Raw genomic sequence first — 27676 nt, forward strand, 5'->3', positions numbered from 1 at the left:
TCTTGTCAGCACAATAAATAGCTATGCTGACCATAGGATTAAATTGAACACCCCTGCTAGAATAAAATCCATTTTCAGAGAATGGAGACCTATAACTATAAAGAAAGACAGAGTATGTAAACACTGTTGGCCAGTAAGAACGGTTTATGTTTGCGCTGGATGGGAGTCGAACCCACACATTCATATTGACTGCTTCCACAAATATCACAGCTAGAAGGAATATTTATAATATATATATATATATATATATATATATATATATATATATATATATATATATATATGCTGTGCAGTTGGACTAGTTTTAATGTAAAAGTTTTTTGTTCCAAATGATTTCCTTTTTTTTATAGGCTTTTTCGTTAAAGTAGTGACATTGGATTATTAGTTCCAGTTTATTATTTTTAGTGTCTATTGCTGTTTCTTCTGTGTAAATAAATGGATAAAAATGAGAAAAAAAGTTCTTTGGATTCAATTCGGACAATAAATTTCTTATTACATGCACTTGGATGGATATTTTCAATGTCGGTGGGTTTTTCAATTTTCATTTTTATACTCAAAACTCAAAAATTACAACAACAACATGATTTGCAAGCTAAAACATTTAAAAAATAGAAAGAGCATGCATTTCTCTTTAATTCCATATCAAATTTATTATTATTTTCCAATAATAAATATAAAAAGTTATTCAAGTTAAATCAATGCGAGGTAGTACATTCTGAAATGGCGGAAAAAATTAATTCCGTCCAAACATGGAAAATGATTCCAGAGTCAAAGAGTTAAAAGGAGATTGTTCCATTGCAGTTTATGTCCAGGGGCACAATAGCTGAGTGATTAAGTGCTTAGCTTCAGAATGTGGGGGTCCTGTGTTTGAATCTCGGTGAAGACTGGGATTTTGAATTTCTTGATTTTTAGGGTGCCCCTGAGTCCACCAAACTCAAAAGTTGAGGAAAGTAAAGGTGGTTGCTCGTTGTGCTGGCCACATGAGACCCTGCTTGTTAACCATTGGCCACAGAAAAAAAACAGCTTTAACATCATCTGCCCTTTAGATTGCAAGGTCTGAAAGGGAGAACTTTTTACTCAACTAGTTTATGTCCAGGGTTTGTAGCATGTATGTAAAATGTAACTTCCCAAGATCAAATCTGAATTCAATTTTCTTTTAGATAAAAGTACAATGTGAAAGGTTTATTACTCTAGTAACAAACAAGTTGTTTATACCTTATGTATAATATATGTATCTAATATTTTACTATTTAGTATGGCAGGCTTAAGTAAACTGTGATATCAATTATACATTTTGCATGCTCTATTGAAGAAAACACATTTGAAATAATAGTTCAATAACAGAAAATGACAACATTGTCAAGTTAGCTTCTCTGTAGCATTAGTGACATGATTGTCAGAAATAAGAAAAATATTTGTATATCAATAGTTATTCTAGAAAAAGTAATGTAATTCATATTTATTTTATAATGAATGCAAATATCAATGTGGCTTAGTAGTAAAGTGCTTGACTTCCAGACTGAAGAGTATCATGATCGAATCCTAGTCAAGAATGGGATTTTTTGGATACCTGTCTACCCAACTCTAATGGGTACCTAACTATATTCTGACCACATGACACCCTCTTAACCATTGCCCATAGTAAGAGATGAGCTTCACTTCAACTGCTCCCATTGATCGCAAGGTCTTTACTTTAATAATATCAAGGCTAAGGATTACGATATAACATCTAAAAAAAAAAAATTAAGTGTTTTGAACCCTGTTTTGTTATTGTTTCCTTGCTGCTTATGTCAGAGAAGTAAGTTGACTCCCCCTGTTCTGACCCCATCATTAGATTTTAGCTTTGCAGTTTCTTTTAATGGAAATTTAAATGGCTCAAATGTAACTGTCTAGTTAAATTTTTCTTTGAACAGAGTTGACATCTAAACTTGAGAGCCCATTGCGATACTAATAAATAAATCAAATGTTTAGGTACTTAAACAAATATATATCTTTCTATCTGTTCAGCACATGTTCGTACAATTCGTTTCTTTGATCCTGTGCTCTTGAGTTGAAAAACAAAACACGAATGCGCACCATGTCCTCTCATTATTTGTGTATCACTCATGAACTTATCTCACATTCACCAATATAATATGGACCTTCATATTCCCACTCACAATCATTTAATGATTTTAGATCAGGACATTGAATTAAATCCAGCTGCCTTGTTCACTTGGCTTGGGACTCAGACCTCTGTTTCTTTATCAGCCTTTGCAGCACAGCCTCTGACATGTTCACCTGTGATGTCAGGTAAATACAGGCCTTGCTTAAAAAAAAATATATTTGCCTTGGCTACAGCTTGGTAGATATGGCGCAGAGTTAACCCATAGGCTATATGGTCTATATCTCCTATAACATTCAGTTTTTCTGATAGTGCTTTTTTTTTCTTCTTCCTTTTTAACCTTAATTACACATTTTTTTTCTTTTCTTTTAATCTTGCAATTTTTATTTCAATCAAGTTTCCATCTATGGTGTTTTGTTTTGATTCTTGGCCATTATTCCTAATTGCAATAGTGTAGAACAGGTTCACATTGTGATCGTTTGTTTTGCATGTTTCTGGTGTTTCTTCAGAATCGACGATTATTACCGCCTAGCCCTGGTTCATATCTGGGACCATCGAAGGGATAGTCCAGAGCCCATACCACATGAACAGGCAGCCATCCATTATGATCAACTACGTGTTCTTATAACAGTTGTTTTAAGCCCTGTCAATTTTCTACAATGAGACCAGGATGTTTGTAACTTGGCTAACAATGGAAGTTTTGTAGATGTGAATTGATTGGCTAACAGTTTGAAGTTCAGGATGTCTCTAGTGCATCCATTTAATTTTTGTTTAGGGGAAATAAAATTAGGCGTTTGTGGTGGTTACCTGGTACCTTCCTATTTGTTGGCTACAACAGATAAACTTGACACCCTCTGTTGTTTTGAAGAGCTGTCACTTAAACTATTTAACTCCTGTTCAGACGGCTTAGTGTGTGTATCTAATCTATCTTTTGGATTGAGCTTAATTACATTCAGGTCTGATTTGAATTTTTTATTTCATTGGTTTGGGGTTAAGATAATCTATTTGCAATCTTTCGATCAGTGAATGTCATATTTTATTAGTTGTTTTCTTTTAATACTTGACTTAAGATCTTTAATGGATAAGTTATCATTTGTAAAATACAAAGGTAGTCAATACAAAAAATTTATATTTCACTGACTTTGAAATCTAAATATGCTATAAAAAAAAATTAACATTAGCCGTTGAATGACGAATCAATTAAACAAGGATAGAAATGATTTTTTTTCTAGAAACAGATATATTTATGAACTCATTTAAAACCAAATAATAAATGCAAAACTCGTTAGTTTTGTGATTTATAATATAAAATGGTATGGTTTGATTAAAATTTTACAAATGCTTACAATATAATTTTATAAACTACAGTGCTAAAAATATAGGATTGTGGTTGAATAAAGCTCAATAAATGTCTATATTTTACTGAAAAAAAATCTTTTTTTTTTTTTACCTTTTAGGTAATGTTGTCAGTCCTGAACCTGGCCAGAAGCCCCCTGCACAGTTGTTCACCTCATCCACTCCAAGAGACTCCAGGCGTTTTTCTTTTGCCCCTTCTACCAGTAAAAAGGACCGCCATTCTAAGGCCATTAAAATGGCTGCACTGAACAGCTCCTTGAGTGAGATAACTTCCCCATTGAAAGATCTAAACCTCCAAGCAGTCTCTCCTCAGTCCCCTTTGTTGCAGTTTGTTCAGTCACCTCAAGTCATACAGAAAGTGAGTAAACATGCTCAGAATTTGGTTTCTGTTATAAAACAATTAGTGTCATCCTTTACCTCTGTAAAGGTTCTTTTGGATAGGTGTTCTATGGGTAAGGTAATTAATGATGTTATAATATTATCACCTTAGGCCACTCTAAATCAAAAAGATATGGAGATAAGACAGTTGAAGCAGAGACTGTCAGATGAGAGCTACTTAAAAGATGAGTTGCAGGACCAACTGCGAGACCAACATGCACAGAATGCTACCAAAGGTAGGCAACTTTTACCTTGACTGTGTAAATGCTTTAAAAAAAAATTATTACACCCCTAAACCTCATTTTTTTTATCCTTGAATACAGACTCAGAGATTGTTAAGCTGCAGGAGCGAATTAAAAGTTTACTTGCTCTACAAGATAAAGAGGATGAACTTCAAGAGTTAAAGATACAATTTAATGAGTTAACCAGTGAATATAAGAGGTAGGTTTACTTATGAATTTATGATTTATAAAATAGAGGAACTAGATTGTATGTATAGCTCACTTAACATAAAATAGAGAAATTGAGTTTCCAGGATTTTTAGGTTTGGCACAAAATGAATATGATTTGAAGAAATGTTTAGCAAGCAAGTTTAGTAGACTTTAAAAATAAAGATTTTGTAACTGTGTTTCACAGACTTGAGACAAAACTTGTTGATTATGACCAATGTAAAGAGAGTCTTTATTTTCTTGAGAAGTTGACAGATGAACAACGTCAGGAATTGAGTACATTATCTAATGAGGTTGGTAGACTTCCTATGCTCAGATTGGTTTGGCTCTTAGAATTTTATGCTATTTTTCTTCAACAAACATTTGCTACTTGTTTACAGGTCAAACTTCTTGAGGTTGAAAGAAAGAAAAATGCTACCAACCTAGAAACTATTCGCCAGTTAGAAAACCGGGCTCACCAATTACAGTCACAGTTGGAGGACACTGAAATCGCTAAACAGGCTTGGAGTTCAGAAAAGATTTCCATGCAAGTTAATAATCAAATGTTGAAAGATCAAAATGAGCAGCTGCGACAAGAGTTAGATAACTTGCAGTCTGGGCGTGATGGTAAGTATTTTGAAGTTAAGTTTATTTGTAAGCATAAGGGATCTAGTTATACAAGTCAAGAATATGTGAGGGAAAAAAAAAAAGGTTTCTATTTCCTTTCTCTGAAGTTTGCCCACAGTTTTTGTAAAATCTTACTAGAAATTTCTAGAAGAGAATCCAGACATGAAGTTTTCTTATTCAGTGGAATTCCTTTTTTAGCAAAAATGTTGAAAAAATAAAGGAAGAGAAACAATATATTTAAAATTTAATAAAGGAAAAATATGTGGAAGAAAGAGATTGTTACTGAATGGCTAGATTAGACACAGAAAGTGTATGTTAAGTTGACACAATGAAAGGGAATCAAATGTTAAATACTAAACTAAAAGATTCATATGTCACAATTTCTTCTACATGTCTATACAGTCCAACTTTTCTTTATGTAAGATGTTTCTGAAGAAGCTTATGTGAGCGTAACTTACCCATTTACACATCATAACTTTGTAACCTTGGATCTCTCGTTAGCATTCACGTGAACTTGCCTTATTGATCCTAAGTAGAAATGTGTGATGATTACTTTGACTCATTTTCAATTAAAAGCAAGAACATTCCATTGCAAACTATAAAATAGAACAAACATGTCACATCGTTTCCCTGTCAATGAATGGGTAGTGCTGATACATTGAATTTGTGTCCACAGAGAAACATTTTTAAAAAAGCAAGAAGGATTCATTTTGTACTTGACAATTTTTGGGTTTGTGTGTTAGAGAACAACTGTTTAGCGCAGTTATTTTGTGTGTATAATATTTATACAATACATTTTTTTTTTATCCTTCTGCAGATACAGAACCTGGAGAATCTATGGGTATTTGTCTTGAACTGCAGCTTCGGGATTTGCGCTGTGAACTTGAAGCCATGACATCGCAGCATGATGGTTTACAACTGCAGCTGAAGGATATGGAATCTGAGATTCAAAAGAAAAACCAAGAGATCGATATATTGCAGGAACGCATTAAAAGCTTACTTACTCTCCAAGATGAAGTGGATGAACTCAGACAGTTAAAGATACAGTTTGATGAATTAACCAGTGAACATAAGAGGTGGGTTGACACGAGACCATTCACTATTGAAGGCCTCAATACTGTCTTGCTACGTCACAATGTGTGGAGACCAATATCGCAATGCCGCGTCATACAGACCTGTGATGTGGCAACAATTTATTGATCTATTCATGCCCTAGGTTGCAATGTTGCAGGTCAGTGTTGAGGCCTTCTATGACCATTCGTCGCGCTTGACGTGGCTTGGGCGCAAATGAATTTAAGAAATAGAGGAACTAGATTGTAGAGTAGTTCAAATAAATAGAAACGTCGAGTTGCCAGGATATTCAGATTTGCACAAATGAATATAGGAATTAGATGAACTAGCACTAAGAAATGTTTAGAAAATAAGTTTAGTAGAGTTTAAAACTAGTTTTTGTAACTGTGTTTCACAGACTTGAGACCAAACTTGTTGATTATGACCAATGTAAAGAGAGCCTTCATTCCCTGGAGAAGTTGACAGATGAACAACGTCAGGAACTGATTACATTATCTACTGAGGTTGGTAGACTTGGTATGCCTTGCTTGGTTTAGCTCTCAGACCTTTATGCTATTTTTCGTTAACAAATATTTGCTACTGGTTTGCAGGTCAAACTTCTTGAAGGTGAAAGAGAGAAAAATGTAACCAATTTAGAAATTATCAGTCAGTTGGAAAACCTGTTACAGTTACAGTTGGATGACACTGAAATTGCTAAACAGTCTTGGAATTCCGAAAAGATTTCTATGCAAGCAAATTATGAAGCGTTGAAAGACCGAAATGAGAAGCTGCAATCTGAACAAGCCGGTAACTATTTTGAAGTTAAGCTTAATTTTAAAGCATTAGTGAATTCAGCTATAAATATTGTCATGTTTGCTTTTTAGAGAGAAGTGTTGTCCTTTAAATTGATTGATGTATGTTAGTTCTTATGGGCCTCTGTTTAAACAGGGTGTAGAATATATTATTTCAAACTCAATTGAATAAAACAAGTAATCCAATGATGAACAATACACATAAAACATAAATAACTTGTACATGTTGTAGGATTATTTGACTGACAAATAATATTGTTAATAAGTGAAGTGATGATTGATGACAAATAATTTTGATGGTTAGTTTAGCTTTCCTTATAATTCTGTCTCCTAAAAAGACTTTCTGGATTTTTTCGTTACTAAAATTTTTTTCAACCTCATATCTTTTTCTGTCTCACCTATATGTTAACAAAAATATCTCCTCAAGGTCTTTTGGAAAAATCTGGCCTCTACACATGCACATTGTGACCTTTTAACCTGATCATTCACATAAACATTCTACTGTTAGCCCTGTTGACTATCAGACTTAGGATTCCAGCGTGACAATTATATATATATATATATATATATATATATATATATATATATATATATATATATATATATATTAGCTTGAAATACCCCCGTTCACACATGTATGGTATGATGTCATGGGCTAGCATTTTTCCAATCATGGATGCTGATTGGGATTGGATGGAGCTCTTTGGGATCTCTTCATATCTCGTTTGGGCCCCCTTAAAATTGTTTACTAGTGCACAGGGGAGTCTATTTCAGGCTTGTCCACATGTCCAGCCCGTTATAACTGGTACCTTTTTGCTGTGGCATGGATATTGTTCATCTGTGACATGTGCAGGATTTCACCGAAGGCATCTTGGGCATTGCAGTGAAACACCAGTTGAGACAGGAAAAGTTACATTATTATTTGCTGATGTGTTGACTTGCTTGCATGCCTTCATGAAATGGTGCACCATTGTTATGAATTGATCGAGGCAGCCAAATTTAGACATGATCTGCCAAAGAGCCTCATGTCTGACATTAGTAAATGCTTTGGTCAAATCTATAAATGTGCTGTAGAGTTTTGATCTGTGCTCTTTGCATTTTCCTGTAGTTTCATGACTGAATAGACTGTCAAAATTATGTCTTCCGTAACCTGTCTGTGGCAACATTGACTTTCCGGCTGTAGGCGAGCTAAAGCTATGGTCTATTGAGCAGCATCCTTACCAGAATTTCTACAGCAAATTGAGAGGAGGGATATGTCATAGTGGATATTTCATATTTATTTCCCTTCCTTTTGTAAAGGTCATGGATTGATGATACTTTGAATTCGAGGTAGTTTTTTTTTCCCCCACTTGTTTTGGTAGAGTTTTGTAAGTTTTGCTGGTTATAGCAGAAAAAATTATTCTTTTAAGAAGATTCCAGAAACAAGGAAAAATTTTCAATCAGATCAACGTACCACTTAAATCTTACCACAATAATGCTACAACAAACTAATTTGTGAATATAGAAGGGGAGATAATAGTTCATGCCACAAATCTTGCTACAGAAAGGGAGGTAATACTATAAAACCAATCATTTACTGTACACGATAGTTGATTGAAACAAACTCTAATTTTTCTAACGATAATGTGTAGCCAAATTTAAAAAAAAATTAAACTTTCTTATCAATTATTGCTTTGTCTATTTTAGAGATGCCTACATGGCTAAATGTAAATGTGTATGCCCAGACCTGGAAATGTGTATTTTGAGGGGCAAATGTGTATTTTCCTAAATATAAAAAAATTTACTCAGAAAAGACTAAAAATATTCAAGAATATACACAAAATGCACCAATCCAAAAAAAATTAACACAGCATAAAGTTATTTAAGATATTCTGTACATTTTAAAAAGTATTTGCACATTTAGTATTTGTCATAGATTTATCTGGAAAAACGGTATGTAATTTGCAAATTTTAATGGCTTGACCTTTCACTGGTCTCCAGGGCAGTGGCTGATCAGTTAAGCATAAGCTATAGACCCTGACACACACAGTCTCTACACCATACGAGCGTGCAGGGGCTATGTCAATCAGAGCTTAGCATTTTCTCCATACCTCACCAGCAGTGCTCTGTACCAGGAGACCGTGAGAGTCTGCTAAGAAAGTTGGGGCTCCCGCAGCATTAACATTTTTCTGAACACCCCGAGAACAAGGGGATAAACTTACTTAAGATACCAAAGGACACCACGAGGAGGTCGGCAGGCACTGTCCCCCATTTCATTTTGAATTTAAAACAAGAACATTCCATCCCAAACTATAAAATAGGACAAACATGACACAATAAGTTCCCCTGTCAATGAATAAGTAGTGCTGATAAATTCCAAATTTTTTTAATAAGAACAGAGCAGGACAGGATTCATTTTTCTACTTAATTGTACTAGACAATTTTCAATTTGGGTTTGTGAGCTAAAAAATTTTTGACTGCACTTCTTACCTGGTGCGTGTGAAAAAAACTTTTTTTCTTTCTCATTCTGCAGATACTGCAGTGCAGCTCTGTGATTTGCGTAGTGGACTTGAAGCCATGATGTCCCAGAGAAATGATTTACAGCTGCAGTTGAAGGATATGGAAACTGATCTTCAAATGAAAGACCAAGAAATAAATACATTGCAGGAGGAGCGCAGCAAAAACTTAGTTGCTCTTCAAGATAAAGAGGATGAACTTAGAAACATAGAAATAAAATTTAATGAGTTAACTAGTGAACATAAGAGGTGGGTTGACTTAGGCACAAATGAATTTAAAAAATAGAGGAACTAGATTGTATGGCTTAGTTAAAAAAAAATAGGGCAATTGAGTTACTAAGATATTTAGGTTTAGCACAAATGAATATAAGAATGAGATGAACTAGCACAAAGAAATGTTGATAGTTTACTAAATTTTAAAAACCTAAGGTATTTGTTACTGTGTTTCACAGGCTTGAGACCAAACTTGTTGATTATGACCAATGTAAAGAGAATCTTCATTCCCTAGAGAAGTTAACAGATGAACAATGTCAAAAACTGAGTACATTATCTAATGAGGTTGGTAGACTTCCTATGCTCAGATTGGTTTAGCTCTTAAACTTTTATGCTATTTTTCATTAACAAATATTTGCTACTGGTTTTCAGGTCAAGCTTCTTGAAGTTGAAAGATCAAAAAATGTTACCAATCAAGAAACTATCAATCAATTGGAAAATCAGTTACAGTTACAGTTGGATGACATAGAAATGGCTAAACAGGCCTGGAATTCAGAAAAAATTTCCATGCAAACAAATAATCAAATGTTGAAAGACCAAAATGAGCAGTTGCGACAAGAGCTAGATAACTTGCAAGCTGCACGAGATGGTAAGTATTTTGAAGTTTAGCGTAATCATAAGCATAAATGATTTGAGATAAACAGGACAGGATTCATTTTCTACTTAATTGTACGTGACAATGTTCAATTTGGGTTTGTGAGCTACAGAATGTTGCCTGCATTTCTTATTTAGTGTGTGTTTAGAGAAAAGAATTTTTTTTTTTATTTGCAGATACTGCACTGCAGCTTTGTGACTTGCGTAGTGGACTTGAAGCCATGACATCCCAGAGAAATGGTTTACAGCTGCAGTTGAAGGATATAGAAGCTGATCTTCAAATGAAAGACCAAGAAATAAATACATTGCAGGAGGAGCGCAGCAAAAACTTAGTTGCTCTTCAAGATAAAGAGGATGAACTTAGAGAGTTAAAGATACAATTGAATGAACTAACCAATGAACATGAGAGGTGGGTTGACTTGACTAGGGAACAAATGAATCTAAAAAATAAAGCGACTAGGTTTTATTGTTAAGTTGAAATAAAATAGAGAAATTGTTACCAAGATTTTTAGGAATATAAGAATAAACCAGCTCAAAGATATGTGTAAAAAAAAAAAGTTTACTTGATATTTAAAAATAATTGGGAATTGTAACTGTGTTTCACAGGCTTGAGACCAAACTTGTTGATTATGACCAATGTAAAGAGAGTCTTCATTCCCTGGAGCAGTTGACAGATGAACAACGTCAGGAACTGAGTACATTATCTAATGAGGTTGGTAGACTTCCTATGCCTAGCTTGGTTTAGCTCTTAGACTTTAATGCTATTTTCCATATATTTGCTACTGGTTTGCAGGTCAAACTTCTTGAAGTTGAAAGAAATAAAAATGTTACTTATCTAGAAACTATCAGTCAGTTGGAAAATCAGTTGCAGTTACAGTTGGATGACACTGAAATTGCTAAACAGTCTTGGAGTTCAGAAAAAATTTCCATGGAAGCTAATTATCAAACATTGAAAGACCGAAATGCTCAGCTACAACAAGAGGTAGTTAACTTGCAAGCTGGGCGTGATGGTAAGTTTTTTGAAGTTTAGTTTTTTATTGTAACGTAAAGGAATCTTGTTTTCTACAAGTCAAGAATCTGCACACAAAAAATCAGTTAATTAAAAAAAAAATGTATCTCCACGTGTGTCTCTCTCACATTTTTCACATTGTTTTGTGTGTAACTCTAAATACATAGCAAGAAATTTATACACAAGAATCCAGACATAATTCTTTTCTAGCAAAAAAAAAATTCTTGTAAAAGAAATGAAGTCAATGAAACAAAAAATATTTTTGCTTAAAGAAAGGAAAAGCATTATTTTATCTTATATAATACAGACGTTACTTCAAAAAAGAAGATGATTACGTCCTACGTGTCATGCATTTAGTCATGCATATTAACCAATGACTTAAATTCAGCCAAGTCACTGGTTTTCCTGGCTAGCTCAGGCAACCCATTCCATGCTCTAATAGCACTAGGGAAGAAGGAGTGTTTGTACAAATTTGTCCTAGCATATGGGACGAGGAATGTGCCTTTATCTTTGTGTCTTTCAGAGCATTTGGGAGAGTTAGTCACTGAGTGGCCAGACTAGACACAATGTGGACATGTTTAAAGGGAATAAAATGATAAATACTAAATTCAAAGATTTACTTCAACTAGGACTGTTTTGTTTTTGATTTCTTTGATTCATTTTCATTTAAAAGCAAGGACATTTCCAACCCAAAATATAAAAGAGAACAAACATGTCACATCAAGTTCCCCAGCCAATGAATAAGTTGTGCTGATACATTCTAAGTTTTCTAACGAGCAGGATAGGATTCATTTCTCTTATTAATTCTAGATGAGAATGTTCAAATTTGGTTTGTGAGCTAGAGAAAGCTGACTGCATTTCTTATATAGTGTGTGTTTAGAGAAAAGCATTTTTTGTTTAATTTGCAGAAACTGCACTGCAGCTTTGTGATTTGCGTAGTGGACTTGAAGTCATGACGTCCCAGAGAAATGATTTACAGCTGCAGTTGAAGGATATGGAAACTGATCTTCAAATGAGAGACCAAGAAATAAATACATTGCAGGAGGAGCGCAGCAAAAACTTAGTTGCTCTTCAAGATAAAGAGGATGAACTTAAAGAGTTGAATATACAGTTAAATGAGTTAACTAGTGAACATAAGAGGTGAGTTGACTTGACTTAGGCACAACTGAATTTAAGAAATAGAGGAACTAGATTGTAAGGCTTAGCTGAAATAAAGTAGAGCATTCAGTTACCAGGATTTTTTGGTTTAGCACAAATGAATATAGGAATTAGATGAACTAGCATAAAGAAATGTTTAGAAAGTAAGTTTAGTAGAGTTAACAACTGAAGTTTTTGTAACTGTTTCACAGACTCGAGACCAAACTTGTTGATTATGACCAATGTAAAGAGAGTCTTCATTCACTGGAGAAGCTGACAGATGAACAACGTCAGGAGTTGAGTACATTATCTACTGAGGTTGGTAGACTTGCTATGCACAGATTGGTTTAGCTCTTAGACTTTTATGCTATTTCGCATTAACAAATATTTGCTACTTGTTTACAGGTCAAACTTCTTGAAGTTGAAAGAAAGAAAAATGTTACCAATCTAGAAACTATCAGTCAGTTGGAAAGCCAGTTACAGTTACAGTTGGATGACATAGAAATGGCTAAACAAGCTTACAGTTCAGAAAAGATTTCCATGCAAACAAATTATGAAGCACTGAAAGACCAAAATGAGCAGCTGAGACAAGAGCTAGTTAACCTGAGAGCTGGCAGTGATGGTAATTATTTTGAAGTTAAGCTCATTTGTCCATTGATGGGAATTTTCCTCAAATTTTCAGAATTCCACAAATTTCTCCTGATCCATTTTTATAACAAAAAAATCCTAAAATTTCCCTGACATTTTTTTTTTTTAGAAAAGAATCCAGTTTTATTATTTTTCCATTTGGGAATGTGAAATAATACTTGATTTGTTTTGAACATACGCACATCTGATATTGGTCTATTGACACATTTCTTTTTTTTTTTTTAAATCTCGTTTTATCTAGATCTTGACACAATTCCTAGACAACTAGGGTCTAGATCTAGAGCGATTTGAATCAGTCTAGATAGATCTAGATAAGATGTAGATTAAATCTAGATTATCTAGAAGTAGATATAGAATCTAGACTTCAATGACAATGGCTGATTTACAACTTTTCGGCAGTATGTCATTATGCCTGGTCGCTATGAGCTTTGCTCTTTTGTTATGATCACACCTAGATTTGTCTAATTTGAACCCTGCCTGTCGTCTTCCATGAGTTTTCTGATATAGGCCTACTTTACATAACTATAGAGTATAGGGAGTATAGTCTGATAGATTAGATTGGATCTAGATCTAGGACTAAATCGAAATTAGTAGATTTGAGTAGATTTACATCTAGTAAGACTAATGAAAGTCTGACTGCAAGTCTAGATGTAGATTAAACTAGATTCTTAATCAAGATCATCATCTCCTGAGAGATCTTGAGTAGGGATAGATCTAAGTCTAGATTTTATTGACAATGAATGATACCATTTAATGGTCACAAATCTTTTAGAAACAAAACAATATTTATGGATTAGCCCCTAGAGCTCCTGAGAGATCTTGAGTAAGGGATAGATAGATCTAGGTCTAGATTTTATTGACAATGAATGATACCATTTAATGGTCACAAATCTTTTAGAAGCAAAACAATCTTTACGGATTAGCCCCTAGAGCTTGAATTCAGATCTAGATAACTATTTTGTTTAGTAGATAGATCTATACTACATAAGAACTTTAATCTAGAAATGTAGATCTAGATCTAATAGTTAGAAATATATATAAAAGTATTTCTATATCTAATAACTAATCATTACTAATGCTTTAAAAGCCCAGTGTGGTAGAGATCCACTTCTTATAAACAACTTGTATCTGCATGAAAAAGAGTCACATAAGGAAGCCTCAATATACAGTTTTATTGCTAAACATTCTCTTACTCTAAGCGTTGCTCCTAATCTGGTTGTTCTTGCTTAAGAGATTCAACAATTTCTCTCAGTTGCTTTTCAAAGCATTTTTTAGTGGACTTCAAGTAGATAGTTTGACAGCCAGTGAAAGAAACTCAAGCATGTTTTGATTTTCGAACACATTTTTTATAGTTGTTTGAGAACTTGTTACAAAACCACTAAAGCAATAATCTATTATAGAATGCTCAGACTGCCTGGACCAGATAAAAAGCTTCTGCAAAAAGCTATCTCCTCTCATCTATATGTACATACATTAGTGCCTTTGCATGCATTTTGTGTGCATGTGTATAGTAAAGCTTATGCAGTGTAATATGTAATACATTTTTTAAATAGAAAATATTAAATATAATTAATTCTACATAATTAAAAAAATTCTGTAACTTCTTTTTTAAATTGCCCAGACAGGTCAGTTAAAAAACGCGTGTACAAAATGTTCTAAAATTTTTGCAAAGTCTCTTCCCATCACTGATTGTAGGCATAAATAAATCTAGCTATACAATTCAAGAATCTGAAGAAAAAATAATTACAGCAAAGGAAAGATTTCTATCTCTCAATCTCTCTCTCTTTCTCTCTCTCATTTTTCGCATCGTTTGTAACTATCAATACATTGATTGAAATTTCTAGAAGAGAATTTAGTCATTTAAGTTTTCTTTTTTAGTACAATTCTTTTCTAGCTAAAAAATTTATAAGGAAGTGACAAAAAAAAATTTTTTAGGATGAAATAAAGGAAACATGTGGGAGAGTTAGTCACTGAGTGGCCAGACTAGACAGAGAATGTTTCAGTGAAGGGGACATACTTTGAAAGAATAAAACGATAAATGCTAAACTAAAAGTTTTACTTTAGCTAAGACTGTTTTATTCATCCTAGTTAGAAATGTCTTATGATGTTTAATTAAAAGCAAGGACATTCCATTGCAAACTATAAATGGGAACAAACATGTCACACCCAGTTCCCCAGTCAATGAATAAGTTGTGCTGATACAGTTTTAAGTTTTCGAACGAGAACAGAGAAGGACAGGATTCATTTTTCTTATTAATTCTACATGACTGTTCAATTTGGCTTTGTGACCTAGAGAATGTTGCCTGCATTTCTTATTTGATGTGTGTATTTAGAGAAAATTTATTATTTTTTATTTGCAGATACTGCAGTGCAGCTTTGTGATTTGCGTAGTGGACTTGAAGCCATGACATCCCAGAGAAATAGTTTACAGCTGCAGTTGAAGGATATGGGATCTGATCTTCAAATGAAAGATCAAGAAATAAATACCTTGCAGGATGAGCGCAGCAAAAACTTAGTTGCTCTTCAAGATAAAGAGGATGAACTTAGAGAGTTAAAGATACAATTGAATGAATTAACCAGTGAACATAAGAGGTGGGTTGACTTGACTTAGGCACAAAGGAATTTAAAAATAGAGGAACTAGATTGTATAACTTTGTTCAAATTAAATAGGGCAATTAAGTTACCAGGATTTTTTAGTTTAGCACAAATGAATATAAGAATTAGATGAACTAGCATAAAGAAATGTTTAGAAAGTAAGTTTAGTAGAGTTAAAAACTGAAGTTTTTGTAACTGTGTTTCACAGACTTGAGACCAAACTTGTTGATTATGATCAATGTAAAGAGAGTCTTCATTCCCTGCAGAAGTTGACAGATGAACAACGTCAGGAGTTGAGTACATTATCTAATGAGGTTGGTAGACTTCCTATGCCCAGATTGGTTTAGCTCTTAGACTTGTATGCTATTTCGCATTAACAAATATTTGCTACTGGTTTGCAGGTCAAACTTCTTGAAGTTGAAAGAATGAAAAATGTTACCAATCTAGAAACTGTCAGTCAGTTGGAAAATCGATTACAGTTACAGTTTGATGACACTGAAATCGCTAAGCAGGCTTGGAGTTCAGAAAAAATTTCCATGGAAGCTAATTATCAAATGTTAAAAGACCAAAATGAGCAGCTGGAACAAGATCTAGTTAACCTGCGAGCTGGCAGTGATGGTAAGTATTTTGAAGTTTATCTTAATTGTAAGCATAATTGAATCTAGTTATACAAGTCAAGAATCTGCACACACACACAAAATAACTACAACCAAAAAAAATGGTTTCTATCCCCATGTCCCTCTCTTTCTTGTATTTCAAGATTTTATATATTTCAAGAAATTTCTACAACACTATCCAGACATTAAGTTTTCTTTTTCAGTATAATTCTTTTCTAGCAACATTTTTGTAAAAAATAAGGAAACAAATCAAAATATACATTCTAAGTTTTCTAATGAGAACAGAGCAGGACTATTCATTTTTCTTATTGATTCTACATGACAATGTTCAACTTGGGTTTGTGAGCTAGAGAATTTGAAAGCCCTTCTTATTTAGTGTGTGTGAAAACAAACTTTTTTTTTCAGAAACATCACTGCAGCTCTGTGATTTGCGTAGTGGACTTGAAGCCATGACATCCCAGAGAAATGGTTTGCAGCTGCAGTTGAAGGATATGGAAACTGATCTTCAAATCAAAGACCAAGAAATAAATACATTGCAGGAGGAGCGCAGCAAAAACTTAGTTGCTCTTCAAGACAAAGAGGATGAACTTAGAGAGTTAAAGATACAATTTAGTGAACTAACCAATGAACATAAGAGGTGGGTTGACTTGACTTAGGCACAAAGAAATTTAAGAAATAGAGCAACTAGATTATAGAGCTTAGTTCAAATTAAATAGGGCAATTGAGTTACTAAGATATTTAGGTTTAGCACAAATGAATATAAGTATGAGATGAACTAGCACAAAGAAATGTTGATAGTTTACTAGATTTTAAAAACCTAAGGTATTTGTAACTGTGTTTCACAGACTTGAGACCAAACTTGTTGATTATGACCAATGTAAAGAGAGTCTTCATTCCCTGGAGAAGTTGACAGATGAGCAACGTCAAGAATTGAGTACATTATCTAATGAGGTTGGTAGACTTCCTATGCTCAGATTGCTTTAGCTCTTAGACTTTAATTATATTTTTCATTAACAAATATTTGCTACTGGTTTTCAGGTCAAGCTTCTTGAAGTAGAAAGAACAAAAAATGTTAGCAATCTAGAAACTATCAGTCAATTGGAAAACCAGTTACAGTTACAGTTGGATGACATAGCAATGGCTAAACAGGCTTGGAGTTCAGAAAAAATTTCTATGCAAGCAAATTATGAAGCATTGAAAGACCAAAATGAGCAGCTGAGACAAGAGCTAGTTAACATGCGAGCTGGCAGTGATGGTTAGTATTTTGAAGTTTAATTGTAAGCACAAATGAATCTAGTTTTTCAGGTCAATAAGTGACACAATAATTACAACAATAAATCTTTTTTTTTCCACATCTCTCTCTCATTTTTCACAGCTTTTGTTACTATCAATACCTTTTTTTTTTCCTACTTCAGATACTTCAGTGCAGCTCTGTGATTTACATAGTGGACTTGAAGCCATGACATCTCAGAGAAATGGTTTACAGCTGCAGTTGAAGGATATGGAAGCTGATCTTCAAATGAAAGACCAAGAAATAAATACATTGCAGGAGGAGGGCAACAAAAACTTAGTTGCTCTTCAAGATAAAGAGGATGAACTTAGAGAGTTAAAGATACAATTGAATGAATTAACCAGTGAACATGAGAGGTAGGTTGACTTGACTTAGGCATAAAGAAATTTAAGAAATAGAGCAACTTGATTGTAGAGCCTAGTTCAAATTAAATAGGGCAATTGAGTTACTAAGATATTTAGGTTTAGCACAAATGAATATAAGAATGAGAAGAATTGGCACAAAGAAATTTTGATAGCTTACTAGATTTTAAAAACCTAAGGTATTTGTAACTGTTTTTCACAGACTTGAGACCAAACTTGTTGATTATGACCAATGTAAAGAGAGTCTTCAATCACTGGAAAAGTTGACAGATGAGCAACGTCAGGAACTGAGTACATTATCTAATGAGGTTGGTGGACTTCCTATGCTCAGATTGGTTTAGCTCTTAGACTTTTATGCTATTTTTCATTAACAAATATTTGCTACTGGTTTGCAGGTCAAACTTCTTGAAGTAGAAAGAACAAAAAATGTTACCAATCTAGAAACTATTAGTCAATTGGAAAGCCAGTTACAGTTACAGTTGGATGACATAGAAATGGCTAAACAGGCTTGGAATTCAGAAAAGATTTCCATGCAAACAAATTATGAAGTACTGAAAGACCAAAATGAGCAGCTGAGACAAGAGCTAGTTAACCTGCGAGCTGGCAGTGATGGTAAGTATTTTGAAGTTAAGCTTAATTGTAAGCATAAATGAATCTAGTTAGTTAGGTCAAGATGTGATAAAAAAAAATATTACAAAAAAAAATGGTTTCTATCTTCACATATATTTCTCTTTCATTTTTCACAGCTTTTGTTACTATCTATACTTTTTTTTTTCCTACTTCAGATACTGCAGTGCAGCTCTGTGATTTGCGTAGTGGACTTGAAGCCATGACGTCCCAGAGAAATGGTTTGCAGCTGCAGTTGAAGGATATGGAAACTGATCTTCAAATCAAAGACCAAGAAATAAATACATTGCAGGAGGAGCGCAGCAAAAACTTAGTTGCTCTTCAAGACAAAGAGGATGAACTTAGAGAGTTAAAGATACAATTTAGTGAACTAACCAATGAACATAAGAGGTGGGTTGACTTGACTTAGGCACAAAGAAATTTAAGAAATAGGGCAACTAGATTATAGAGCTTAGTTCAAATTAAATAGGGCAATTGAGTTACTAAGATATTTAGGTTTAGCACAAATGAATATAAGTATGATATGAACTAGCACAAAGAAATGTTGATAGTTTACTAGATTTTAAAAAACCTAAGGTATTTGTAACTGTGTTTCACAGACTTGAGACCAAACTTGTTGATTATGACCAATGTAAAGAGAGTCTTCATTCCCTGGAGAAGTTGACAGATGAACAACGTCAGGAACTGAGTACATTATCTAATGAGGTTTGTAGACTTCCTATGCACAGATTGGTTTAGCACTTAGACTTTTATGCCTTTTTTCATTAACAAATATTTGCTACTGGTTTTCAGGTCAAGCTTCTTGAAGTTGAAAGAACAAAAAATGTTAGCAATCTAGAAACTATCAATCAATTGGAAAATCAGTTACAGTTACAGTTGGATGACATAGAAATGGCTAAACAAGCTTGGAGTTCAGAAAAAATGTCCATGGAAACAAATTATAAAGTATTGAAAGACCAAAATGAGCAGCTGAGACAAGAGCTAGTTAACCTGCGAGCTGGCAGTGATGGTTAGTATTTGGAAGTTTAATTGTAAGCACAAATGAATCTAGTTTTTCAGATTAAGAAGTGACACAATAATTACAACAATAAATTTTTTTTTTCCACATCTCTCTCTCATTTTTCACAGCTTTTGTTACTATCAATATCTTTTTTTTTTCCAACTTCAGATACTGCAGTGCAGCTCTGTGATTTACGTAGTGGACTTGAAGCCATGACATCACAGAGAAATGGTTTACAGCTGCAGTTGAAGGATATGGAAGCTGATCTTCAAATGAAAGATCAAGAAATAAATACATTGCAGGAGGAGCGCAGCAAAAACTTTCTTGCTCTTCAAGATAAAGAGGATAAACTTAGAGAGTTAAAGATACAATTAAATGAATTAACCAGTGAACATAAGAGGTGGGTTGACTTAGGCACAAATGAATTTAAAAAATAGAGGAACTAGATTGTATGGCTTAGTTCAAATTAAATAGGGCAATTGAGTTACTAAGATATTTAGGTTTAGCACAAATGAATATAAGAATGAGATGAACTAGCACAAAGAAATGTTGATAGTTTACTAGATTTTAAAAACCTAAGGTATTTGTAACTGTGTTTCACAGGCTTGAGACCAAACTTGTTGATTATGACCAATGTAAAGAGAATCTTCATTCCCTAGAGAAGTTGACAGATGAACAACGTCATGAGCTGAGTACATTATCTAATGAGGTTTGTAGACTTCCTATGCACAGATTGGTTTAGTACTTAGACTTTTATGCTATTTTTCATTAACAAATATTTGCTACTGGTTTTCAGGTCAAGCTTCTTGAAGTTGAAAGATCAAAAAATGTTACCAATCAAGAAACTATCAATCAATTGGAAAATCAGTTACAGTTACAGTTGGATGACATAGAAATGGCTAAACAGGCTTGGAATTCAGAAAAAATTTCCATGCAAACAAATAATCAAATGTTGAAAGACCAAAATGAGCAGTTGCGACAAGAGCTAGATAACTTGCAAGCTGCACGAGATGGTAAGTATTTTGAAGTTTAGCGTAATCGTAAGCATAAATGATTCGAGATAAACAAGTAATGGTACTAAAAGAAACACACAAAAAAAGTTTCTCTATCATTTTTCATAGCTTGTGTTACTTTCAATACATTCCAAGGAATGTTTACTGCATTGCTTATTTTGTGTTTGCAATATTTAGGTAATATTTTTTTTTTTTAATCCTGCAGCATCTATGGGCATTTTGCTAGAACAGCAGCTTCAGGATTTGCGCAGTGAACTTGAAGCCATGACATTACAGCGTGACGGTGTACAGCGGCAGTTGAAAGAGATGGAAACTGATGTTCAAAACAAGGACCAAGAAATCGACAGATTGAAGACATTGCTACTCCAGAAAGATGCTGAGATTGATACCTTGAAGGCAATGTTGGCGCAGAGAAATTCAGAGATTGAAACTTTACAGTCAAACTTGGTGGCTGAACAAAAGGTGGGTCTTTGCATTTTTTTGTCACAGTTTATTATTTGTGAACATTTTAGTTTGGTTTTATTGTCTCAGTTTATTAACTGTACCTCCTTAAATTTTTTTTATTAATTTGTACTTTTTTGTTTTCTTTGTAGAAGAGTGAACTAGTTCTGACTTTAAAGGTGAGTTTTCCTATAAAGCAGTAGAATAATGATTACAAAATTCTTTTTTTTTTTTTTAAGATATAAATGCTGGTGTAGAAAATGTCCTTACATTTGTCAGTTCCCATCACTGCGCCATTTACTAAACCCTACCACCATTTTGCCTGTTTGTAGACAATATACATTGACCAACAGTTAGTCAAGAAGTAAAGTTTGACTCACAATAAGTAACATATGGTGTAAAACTTACATAATTCTATCCAAAAATAGTTCTGAGAGGGAAGACTGGAAGGCTTTGGTTTGGCAAACCATCACAGCACCCCTAGTCATAGATCTAAATGTCACATTTTTCAAAGCAATTGTTGACTATTTTTATTTAAACAGTATGATATTGCTTGGTGTTATTTTTTTAATTCTTTATCTTTGATTCAACAGTCTGAGAATAACAGATATAAAAATACTTGCAAGACTCTGCAAGGAGAAACAGCCACTCTCAGAGAAAGGGAAAAGTGTCTTCTAAATGAGTGTGACACAAAAATTTCTAAAGCTCGAGATTTCTGCAATGACATGAGGAGACAGATGGAAGAGAGTCACAAAAAGGTCAGTCTCCCCCAGTTCACATTCTAGTTTTATCATCAGTTGTAAAGTTGGTTTGAGTTGACAACTCTTAGAACTAGTATGAAACACTTAAAAAAAAACATTCGTTTTAAATTCTAGTTAGAATAGCTATGTGCCATCATACTCTATTGAATCTACATTACATTCATTGTTGTCTGGCTATTGAATCCCCACATTACATTCATTGTTGTCTGGCTATTGAATCTGTGTTTCACATTACATTCATTGGTATTTGGGCTATGTTCCACACTACATTCATTGTTATTTGGGCTATGTTCCACATTACATTCATTGTTATTTGGGCCATGTTCCACACTACATTCATTGTTATTTGGGCTATGTTCCACATTACATTCATTGTTATTTGGGCCATGTTCCACATTACATTCATTGTTATTTGGGCCATGTTCCACATTACATTCATTGTTATTTGAGTCATGTTCCACACTACATTCATTGTTATTTGGGCTATGTTCCACATTACATTCATTGTTAATTGGGCTATGTTCCACATTACATTCATTGTTATTTGGGCTATGTTCCACATTACATTCATTGTTATTTGGGCCATGTTCCACACTACATTCATTGTTATTTGGGCTATGTTCCACATTACATTCATTGTTATTTGGGCTATGTTCCACATTACATTCATTGTTATTTGAGTCATGTTCCACATTACATTCATTGTTATTTGAGACATGTTCCACATTACATTCATTGTTATTTGGGCTATTTTTCACATTACATTCATTGTTATTTGGGCTATGTTCCACATTACATTCATTGTTATCTGGCGTTATTTGATGCATTCCTATCTTAGCTGGAAGAGGCCAAGAAAGAAACAGGACACTTCCAAGAGCAAGCAGAGAAAGCAGAAAAAGATTTGCTGAAGATGAGATCCATCAATGACAATTTGAACAGTGCCTTAAAACTGGAGAAAGAGACCAACAGTTTGATGAGGAAAAAGATGGACGGCCAGGAGCTTAAACAAGAGGACATGAGGCAGAGATTGGAGAGTGCTCTAAAGGACAATAAACAATACGGTAAATTTGTTGCTCATCTAGTGAGTCATTAGTTTCAAATCAATCTTCAAGGTTTTTTTCATTGTATTGAGACCAATAAATTTCGGTCTGTTCTTCTGTGTTACTTTAATGAGTACTGTTATCTAGTTTCTTGTTGTCTAGTATGTTCATTGAATGCTGTATTCCCTCAGTCGCTGAAATCAGTCGCTTGAAGACAGCCGTCGACTACAGTGACAGAAAGATTAGGGAATATAAACACCTACTGGACCATTCGGGAACAGTACATCTAGGAGATGCGTCACATTTCAGAAAAGTTATTGAACAAGAAGGTAAAATAAATCTGTTAAGTATTTGGACATTTTTGAAACACAATTATTCTACCCCACTCATTGTATTTCTTATTTTTTGAATTTCTTGTATCACCAAAATGTTCTCTCTTTAGAAATCAATGAGTTAGAGAACTCCATTAGCTCAGTGGACTCCAGAAGAAGACTTCGGTCGCATAAAACTTCAGGTTGGTTCCAGGCTACTCAAATACTTCTCTTTACTGAAACTTGTTTTAGAAACTTTATCATATTTTTTGCTTTTCTTATGTGAGAGTTGAGGTGAAATTAAGCTAACAAAACTTTTTTTGTATTAACGTTAGATGACAGTTTAGCTGGCAGTTCAGATGAGACAATTTTATCTGCTGATAAAGTCATGTTACGGAGGTAAATTTATTTTCTAATTTATTAGTCGATTTATTCTTTGAAACAACTTAGTGATGGTACTGATTCATTCAATCTTCATTTTTTTTTGGGTCACTTTCAGAGACACTTTGGTCTCCACTTCTGAACTTAAGACAAAGACTAACGCCAGCAATCCACACCAAACAGAAGATCGACTCAGTCTTTGCTCTGTTTCATCAGCTCATTCTATAAGGTCTAAAGGGGATGTCCCAGGTAAGGCAACTGTTTCATCAGCTCATTCTATAAGGTCTAAAGGGGATGTCCCAGGTAAGGCAACTGTTTCATCAGCTCATTCTATAAGGTCTAAAGGGGATGTCCCAGGTAAGGCAACTGTTTCATCAGCTCATTCTATAAGGTCTAAAGGGGATGTCCCAGGTAAGGCAACTGTTTCATCAGCTCATTCTATAAGGTCTAAAGGGGATGTCCCAGGTAAGGCAACTGTTTCATCAGCTCGTTCTATAAGGTCTAAAGGGGATGTCCCAGGTAAGGCAACTGTTTCATCAGCTCATTCTATAAGGTCTAAAGGGGATGTCCCAGGTAAGGCAACTGTTTCATCAGCTCATTCTATAAGGTCTAAAGGTTTGTTACTTTGCTGTAATATAAGTGCCAGAAAAAAAAAGAAAGAAAAGAGGCAGAGAGAGACAATGATGGAAAGACAACATAAAAGAATGGATGGGCCTGTCATTGAATGATATTCTATCCAAGGCAAAATACAGAATATAGAAAGGAATGTAGAAAGACTGTCGACGGTCTTGTGTAGTGCCCCAATGGCTCAAGGGATAGGTGAACGGGTAACATCACACTCAGCTCAGCTAAGCATCTTCAAATTATTCCTCAACATATATGCCATGTAGTCTAGGAATAAGAGAAAAAAAAATAGGCTTGTAAACTTAAAATTTTAAAATTTTGACTAGATTTGGGAGATGAAACTTTTTATTGTCACATTGTTTGAGAACACTTCTGTATTAGTTCAAAGACTTTGGCTTCAAATCTGCTCATTGAATGTCTTATGATTTCAGTTGGTTTTCTGCCTAACGCCAATTCTTGTGCCAATGAACCTGAAGACCCAGACTTTGAGTGGGATCGACTCAATGAGCTGCAGCGTAGGAACACGCTATATCTTCCTCATATGAAATCCGCGTATCCGGTCGAGATGCAGGCTTCAAGGAACAGAATCACTGATGATTCTATACGACTGAGTCTGATGCCGGAGGGCAAAATGAAAGTAAGCATTATGAGCTAGTTTTTTAGTGACAAGTTTTGTAAGATGTAAGAAAACATTTTGATTTTAGGATGGATGTTATTTTTTAATGACACATGAAATTTACACTTATCATATATATGTGTGTCTGTTTAAAAAGTAATATTCCACTTTCAGACCTGTGATCTGTAGGTCTTTACTGTCTTTACTTTCCCCGACTTATGTCAGGCACCTATTAGAGTTGGTGTGAACTCTGGGGTGTTTTTCCAGTCTTGTAAGAGACTTAAGTCAGGCACCTATTAAAGTCGGGTGAACTTAGGGGTGTTTTAAAAATCCAGAAGTTTGTTCCCAGTCTTGTAAGAGATTAGAACCCAAGACCCCCTCGGTTCAAAAGCCAAGCTCTTTAGCACTCAGCCACCATGTATAGAGAAATTAGGTGATGAAATGTGAGTCACATTTGCTACACACAAAATAGTCAATAATTGGTAAATGAACTAGAAATAATGTCATTTCAAAACCCAGCTTATATTTTTTTTTTTCTCCTCTTGAGTGTCTGTCCTTCCTATTTAGTTTCTTTGATATATTTTGTAGACTAAATAATGAAACCCTGTTGCCTTGGCTGCTTGCCATTGTCTTGGAGTCTAAACAATAAGTCAACCTTTTTTTTTTTTATGCTGCTTGTCACTTGTCATTTTAACCAAGTGGAAGTATTGTTGTTTTAAAAAAAATACATTGCTGCCTCTCTTTTAGGCTAGCCCAGGACGATACAACATGAGACAGAAGGATTCCAATAGTCGGCTGGGGAATACAGAGTCTGTGGATAGCAGGGCCATGAAACGTAAAGCAACTGTCTCCCATCAGTCAAGTAATGAAAAGTCTTTTGAAAGCCCTGCCAAACAGGTAGAATATGTTTAGCGTTGCTTTCAAAATGTAGGCACTATATAAACGCAATAAGAGTCTTGTAGTCAATATTTTAATCATTATGGACGTTATTGTAGTTTAATTTTGACCACTTTATAAGTTATGTTTAATAAAAGCGAATCTAGCACAACTACCTGAGCTGGTTAGAGCTGCATTAGAAAAAAAATAAAAATATTCAGATAAAACAGATGACTACGTCCCCGGGAGGATTTGTCGAGGTTTAGCTCAAGTGCATTTGTTTCAGATCAAGTCTGCCAGTGAAGTCTCCCCTGGTGATACCATTTTGTATTATCCTGTGGTATATCAGTTTTATTGTAACTGTACACTATTTAGTCATCTGAGTGGCTTGTACATCTTCTTAGAGACTTGGCTAGCTCAGCACTTTCTAGTTTCATTTTCTTCTAGACCTAATCGTTTCGATAAATATAATTATCTAAGAAACTTTTCTGCTAACTAGTCCATCTTTTGAGTGCTTGTACCAACACTGTAACACTAGAGCTTGATGTAACGCTTGTAGTCTGTAGCCGTAGTTGACATATATCAACTTGTGAATTTACTCAAGGCTTTTTCTTTAGTCCACTCAGACTAAAACATAAATCCTAACCATAAAACAGAAAAAAATGTGTCTAGTCCCCTCAGACTAAAACATAAATCCTAACCATAAAACAGAAATAAATTAGTCTCTATTCCATTCAGACTAAAACATAAATCCTAACCATAAAACAAATAAATTTGTCTCTAGTCCCCTCAGACTAAAACATAAATCCTAACCATAAAACAAATAAATTTGTCTCTATTCCCCTCAGACTAAAACATAAATCCTAACCATAAAACAGTAATACATTTGTCTCTAATTCACTCAGACTAAAACATAAATCCTAACCATAAAACAGAAATAAATTTGTCTCTATTCCCCTCAGACCAAAACATAAATCCTAACCATAAAACAGAAATAAATTTGTCTCTAATCCCCTCAGACTAAAACATAAATCCTAACCATAAAACAATTTTAACAAATAAATTTGTCTCTATTCCCCTCACACTAAAACATAAATCCTAACCATAAAACAGTAATACATTTGTCTCTAGTCACCTCAGGCTAAAACATAAATCCTAACCATAAAACAGAAATAAATTAGTCTCTATTCCATTCAGACTAAAACATAAATCCTAACCATAAAACAAATAAATTTGTCTCTAGTCCCCTCAGACTAAAACATAAATCCTAACCATAAAACAGTAATACTTTAGTCTCTATTCCCCTCAGGCTAAAACATAAATCCTAACCATAAAACAGAAATAAATTTGTCTCTATTCCCCTCAGACCAAAACATAAATCCTGACCATAAAACAAATAATTTTGTCTCTATTCCCCTCAGACTAAAACATAAATCTTGACTAGAAAATATTGTTATAGTAGCCATTGTAAGCATCCATATCAGTTGTGTCTAGCTCAGTGACATTGTATATGAATTAGGTCCAATGATTGTATCTGTGGTATTGAAAATAATTGGTAGAGACTAAAATACAAGTTTAAAGCTTTAGATTTATGTCTTCCACTTACAAAACTTTTTTTTTTTTAATTTTAATTTTTGGCGTTGTCCAGACTGACACCTGAAATGAACTTGTACAAGCTTTGCGTCTAGAATTTCAGTTTCAAAATTTGTTCAATATTAATCAACTTTGTACAATTTTAACTTTTTTTTCTACACAGCCAGCATATCTATAAGTACTTGTATTTCTAGCATTTATTTCACTTTTTTTTCCTGCTTTACATATCTTTAGATTAGATTAGCTTATTTGTTTGTAGATACCTTTCTATATGTAGTAGCTTTCTTGAGTTGCATATTTTTCTGTAGATTCCTGTCTCTTTAAGTAGCTTCCTGATTTACATATTCATTTGTAGATTCCTCTCTTTATAAGGTAGCTACCCTAATTTGCATATTAAACAGTAGAGCCCTCTTTTCATAAGTTTGCTTTGGTAATTCTACTATGCATTCTTTCATGATATAGAATCTTTTATTTTATCCTTAGGACTAAATCTTCAAAATGTTAGTCTTATTTTGTCTTAGATTGATGGCTTATCTTTTTATTCAAGCCTGCACAAAGCTCAATCAAAATTTACATTTCTGGTTACTTAACTTGCTATACAAAGAATTATCTCTACA

General features: G+C 34.0%; 1 protein-coding gene across 14 annotated transcripts in view; it reads left to right on the plus strand.

Moving 5' to 3' along the window:
* Window positions 1-27676, plus strand: part of LOC106058806 (early endosome antigen 1-like) — a 39866-nt gene that overhangs the window by 7000 nt on the left and 5190 nt on the right. For 2 of the 14 annotated variants that reach the window (XM_056038340.1, XM_056038341.1), the window contains exons 7-50: window positions 2179-2292; window positions 3562-3818; window positions 3951-4074; window positions 4162-4279; window positions 4475-4580; window positions 4668-4893; window positions 5711-5969; window positions 6362-6467; window positions 6555-6750; window positions 9268-9499; window positions 9703-9808; window positions 9896-10112; window positions 10295-10526; window positions 10724-10829; window positions 10911-11127; window positions 12035-12266; window positions 12476-12581; window positions 12669-12885; window positions 15272-15503; window positions 15715-15820; window positions 15908-16124; window positions 16529-16760; window positions 16969-17074; window positions 17162-17378; window positions 17539-17770; window positions 17979-18084; window positions 18172-18388; window positions 18562-18793; window positions 19003-19108; window positions 19196-19412; window positions 19572-19803; window positions 20007-20112; window positions 20200-20416; window positions 20622-20878; window positions 21010-21036; window positions 21451-21615; window positions 22457-22679; window positions 22850-22987; window positions 23101-23172; window positions 23305-23368; window positions 23469-23599; window positions 24406-24611; window positions 25338-25487; window positions 25753-25806. In XM_056038340.1, the coding sequence (XP_055894315.1) occupies window positions 2179-2292; window positions 3562-3818; window positions 3951-4074; window positions 4162-4279; window positions 4475-4580; window positions 4668-4893; window positions 5711-5969; window positions 6362-6467; window positions 6555-6750; window positions 9268-9499; window positions 9703-9808; window positions 9896-10112; window positions 10295-10526; window positions 10724-10829; window positions 10911-11127; window positions 12035-12266; window positions 12476-12581; window positions 12669-12885; window positions 15272-15503; window positions 15715-15820; window positions 15908-16124; window positions 16529-16760; window positions 16969-17074; window positions 17162-17378; window positions 17539-17770; window positions 17979-18084; window positions 18172-18388; window positions 18562-18793; window positions 19003-19108; window positions 19196-19412; window positions 19572-19803; window positions 20007-20112; window positions 20200-20416; window positions 20622-20878; window positions 21010-21036; window positions 21451-21615; window positions 22457-22679; window positions 22850-22987; window positions 23101-23172; window positions 23305-23368; window positions 23469-23599; window positions 24406-24611; window positions 25338-25487; window positions 25753-25806 (7433 nt within the window). The remainder of the gene's footprint in view (window positions 1-2178; window positions 2293-3561; window positions 3819-3950; window positions 4075-4161; window positions 4280-4474; window positions 4581-4667; window positions 4894-5710; window positions 5970-6361; window positions 6468-6554; window positions 6751-9267; window positions 9500-9702; window positions 9809-9895; window positions 10113-10294; window positions 10527-10723; window positions 10830-10910; window positions 11128-12034; window positions 12267-12475; window positions 12582-12668; window positions 12886-15271; window positions 15504-15714; window positions 15821-15907; window positions 16125-16528; window positions 16761-16968; window positions 17075-17161; window positions 17379-17538; window positions 17771-17978; window positions 18085-18171; window positions 18389-18561; window positions 18794-19002; window positions 19109-19195; window positions 19413-19571; window positions 19804-20006; window positions 20113-20199; window positions 20417-20621; window positions 20879-21009; window positions 21037-21450; window positions 21616-22456; window positions 22680-22849; window positions 22988-23100; window positions 23173-23304; window positions 23369-23468; window positions 23600-24405; window positions 24612-25337; window positions 25488-25752; window positions 25807-27676) is intronic. The other 12 variants (XM_056038342.1, XM_056038343.1, XM_056038351.1 and 9 more) reach the window with 12 other exon arrangements.

Source organism: Biomphalaria glabrata, chromosome 8 (assembly GCF_947242115.1).
Source record: "Biomphalaria glabrata chromosome 8, xgBioGlab47.1, whole genome shotgun sequence".
Taxonomy (NCBI): Eukaryota; Metazoa; Mollusca; class Gastropoda; family Planorbidae; genus Biomphalaria; species Biomphalaria glabrata.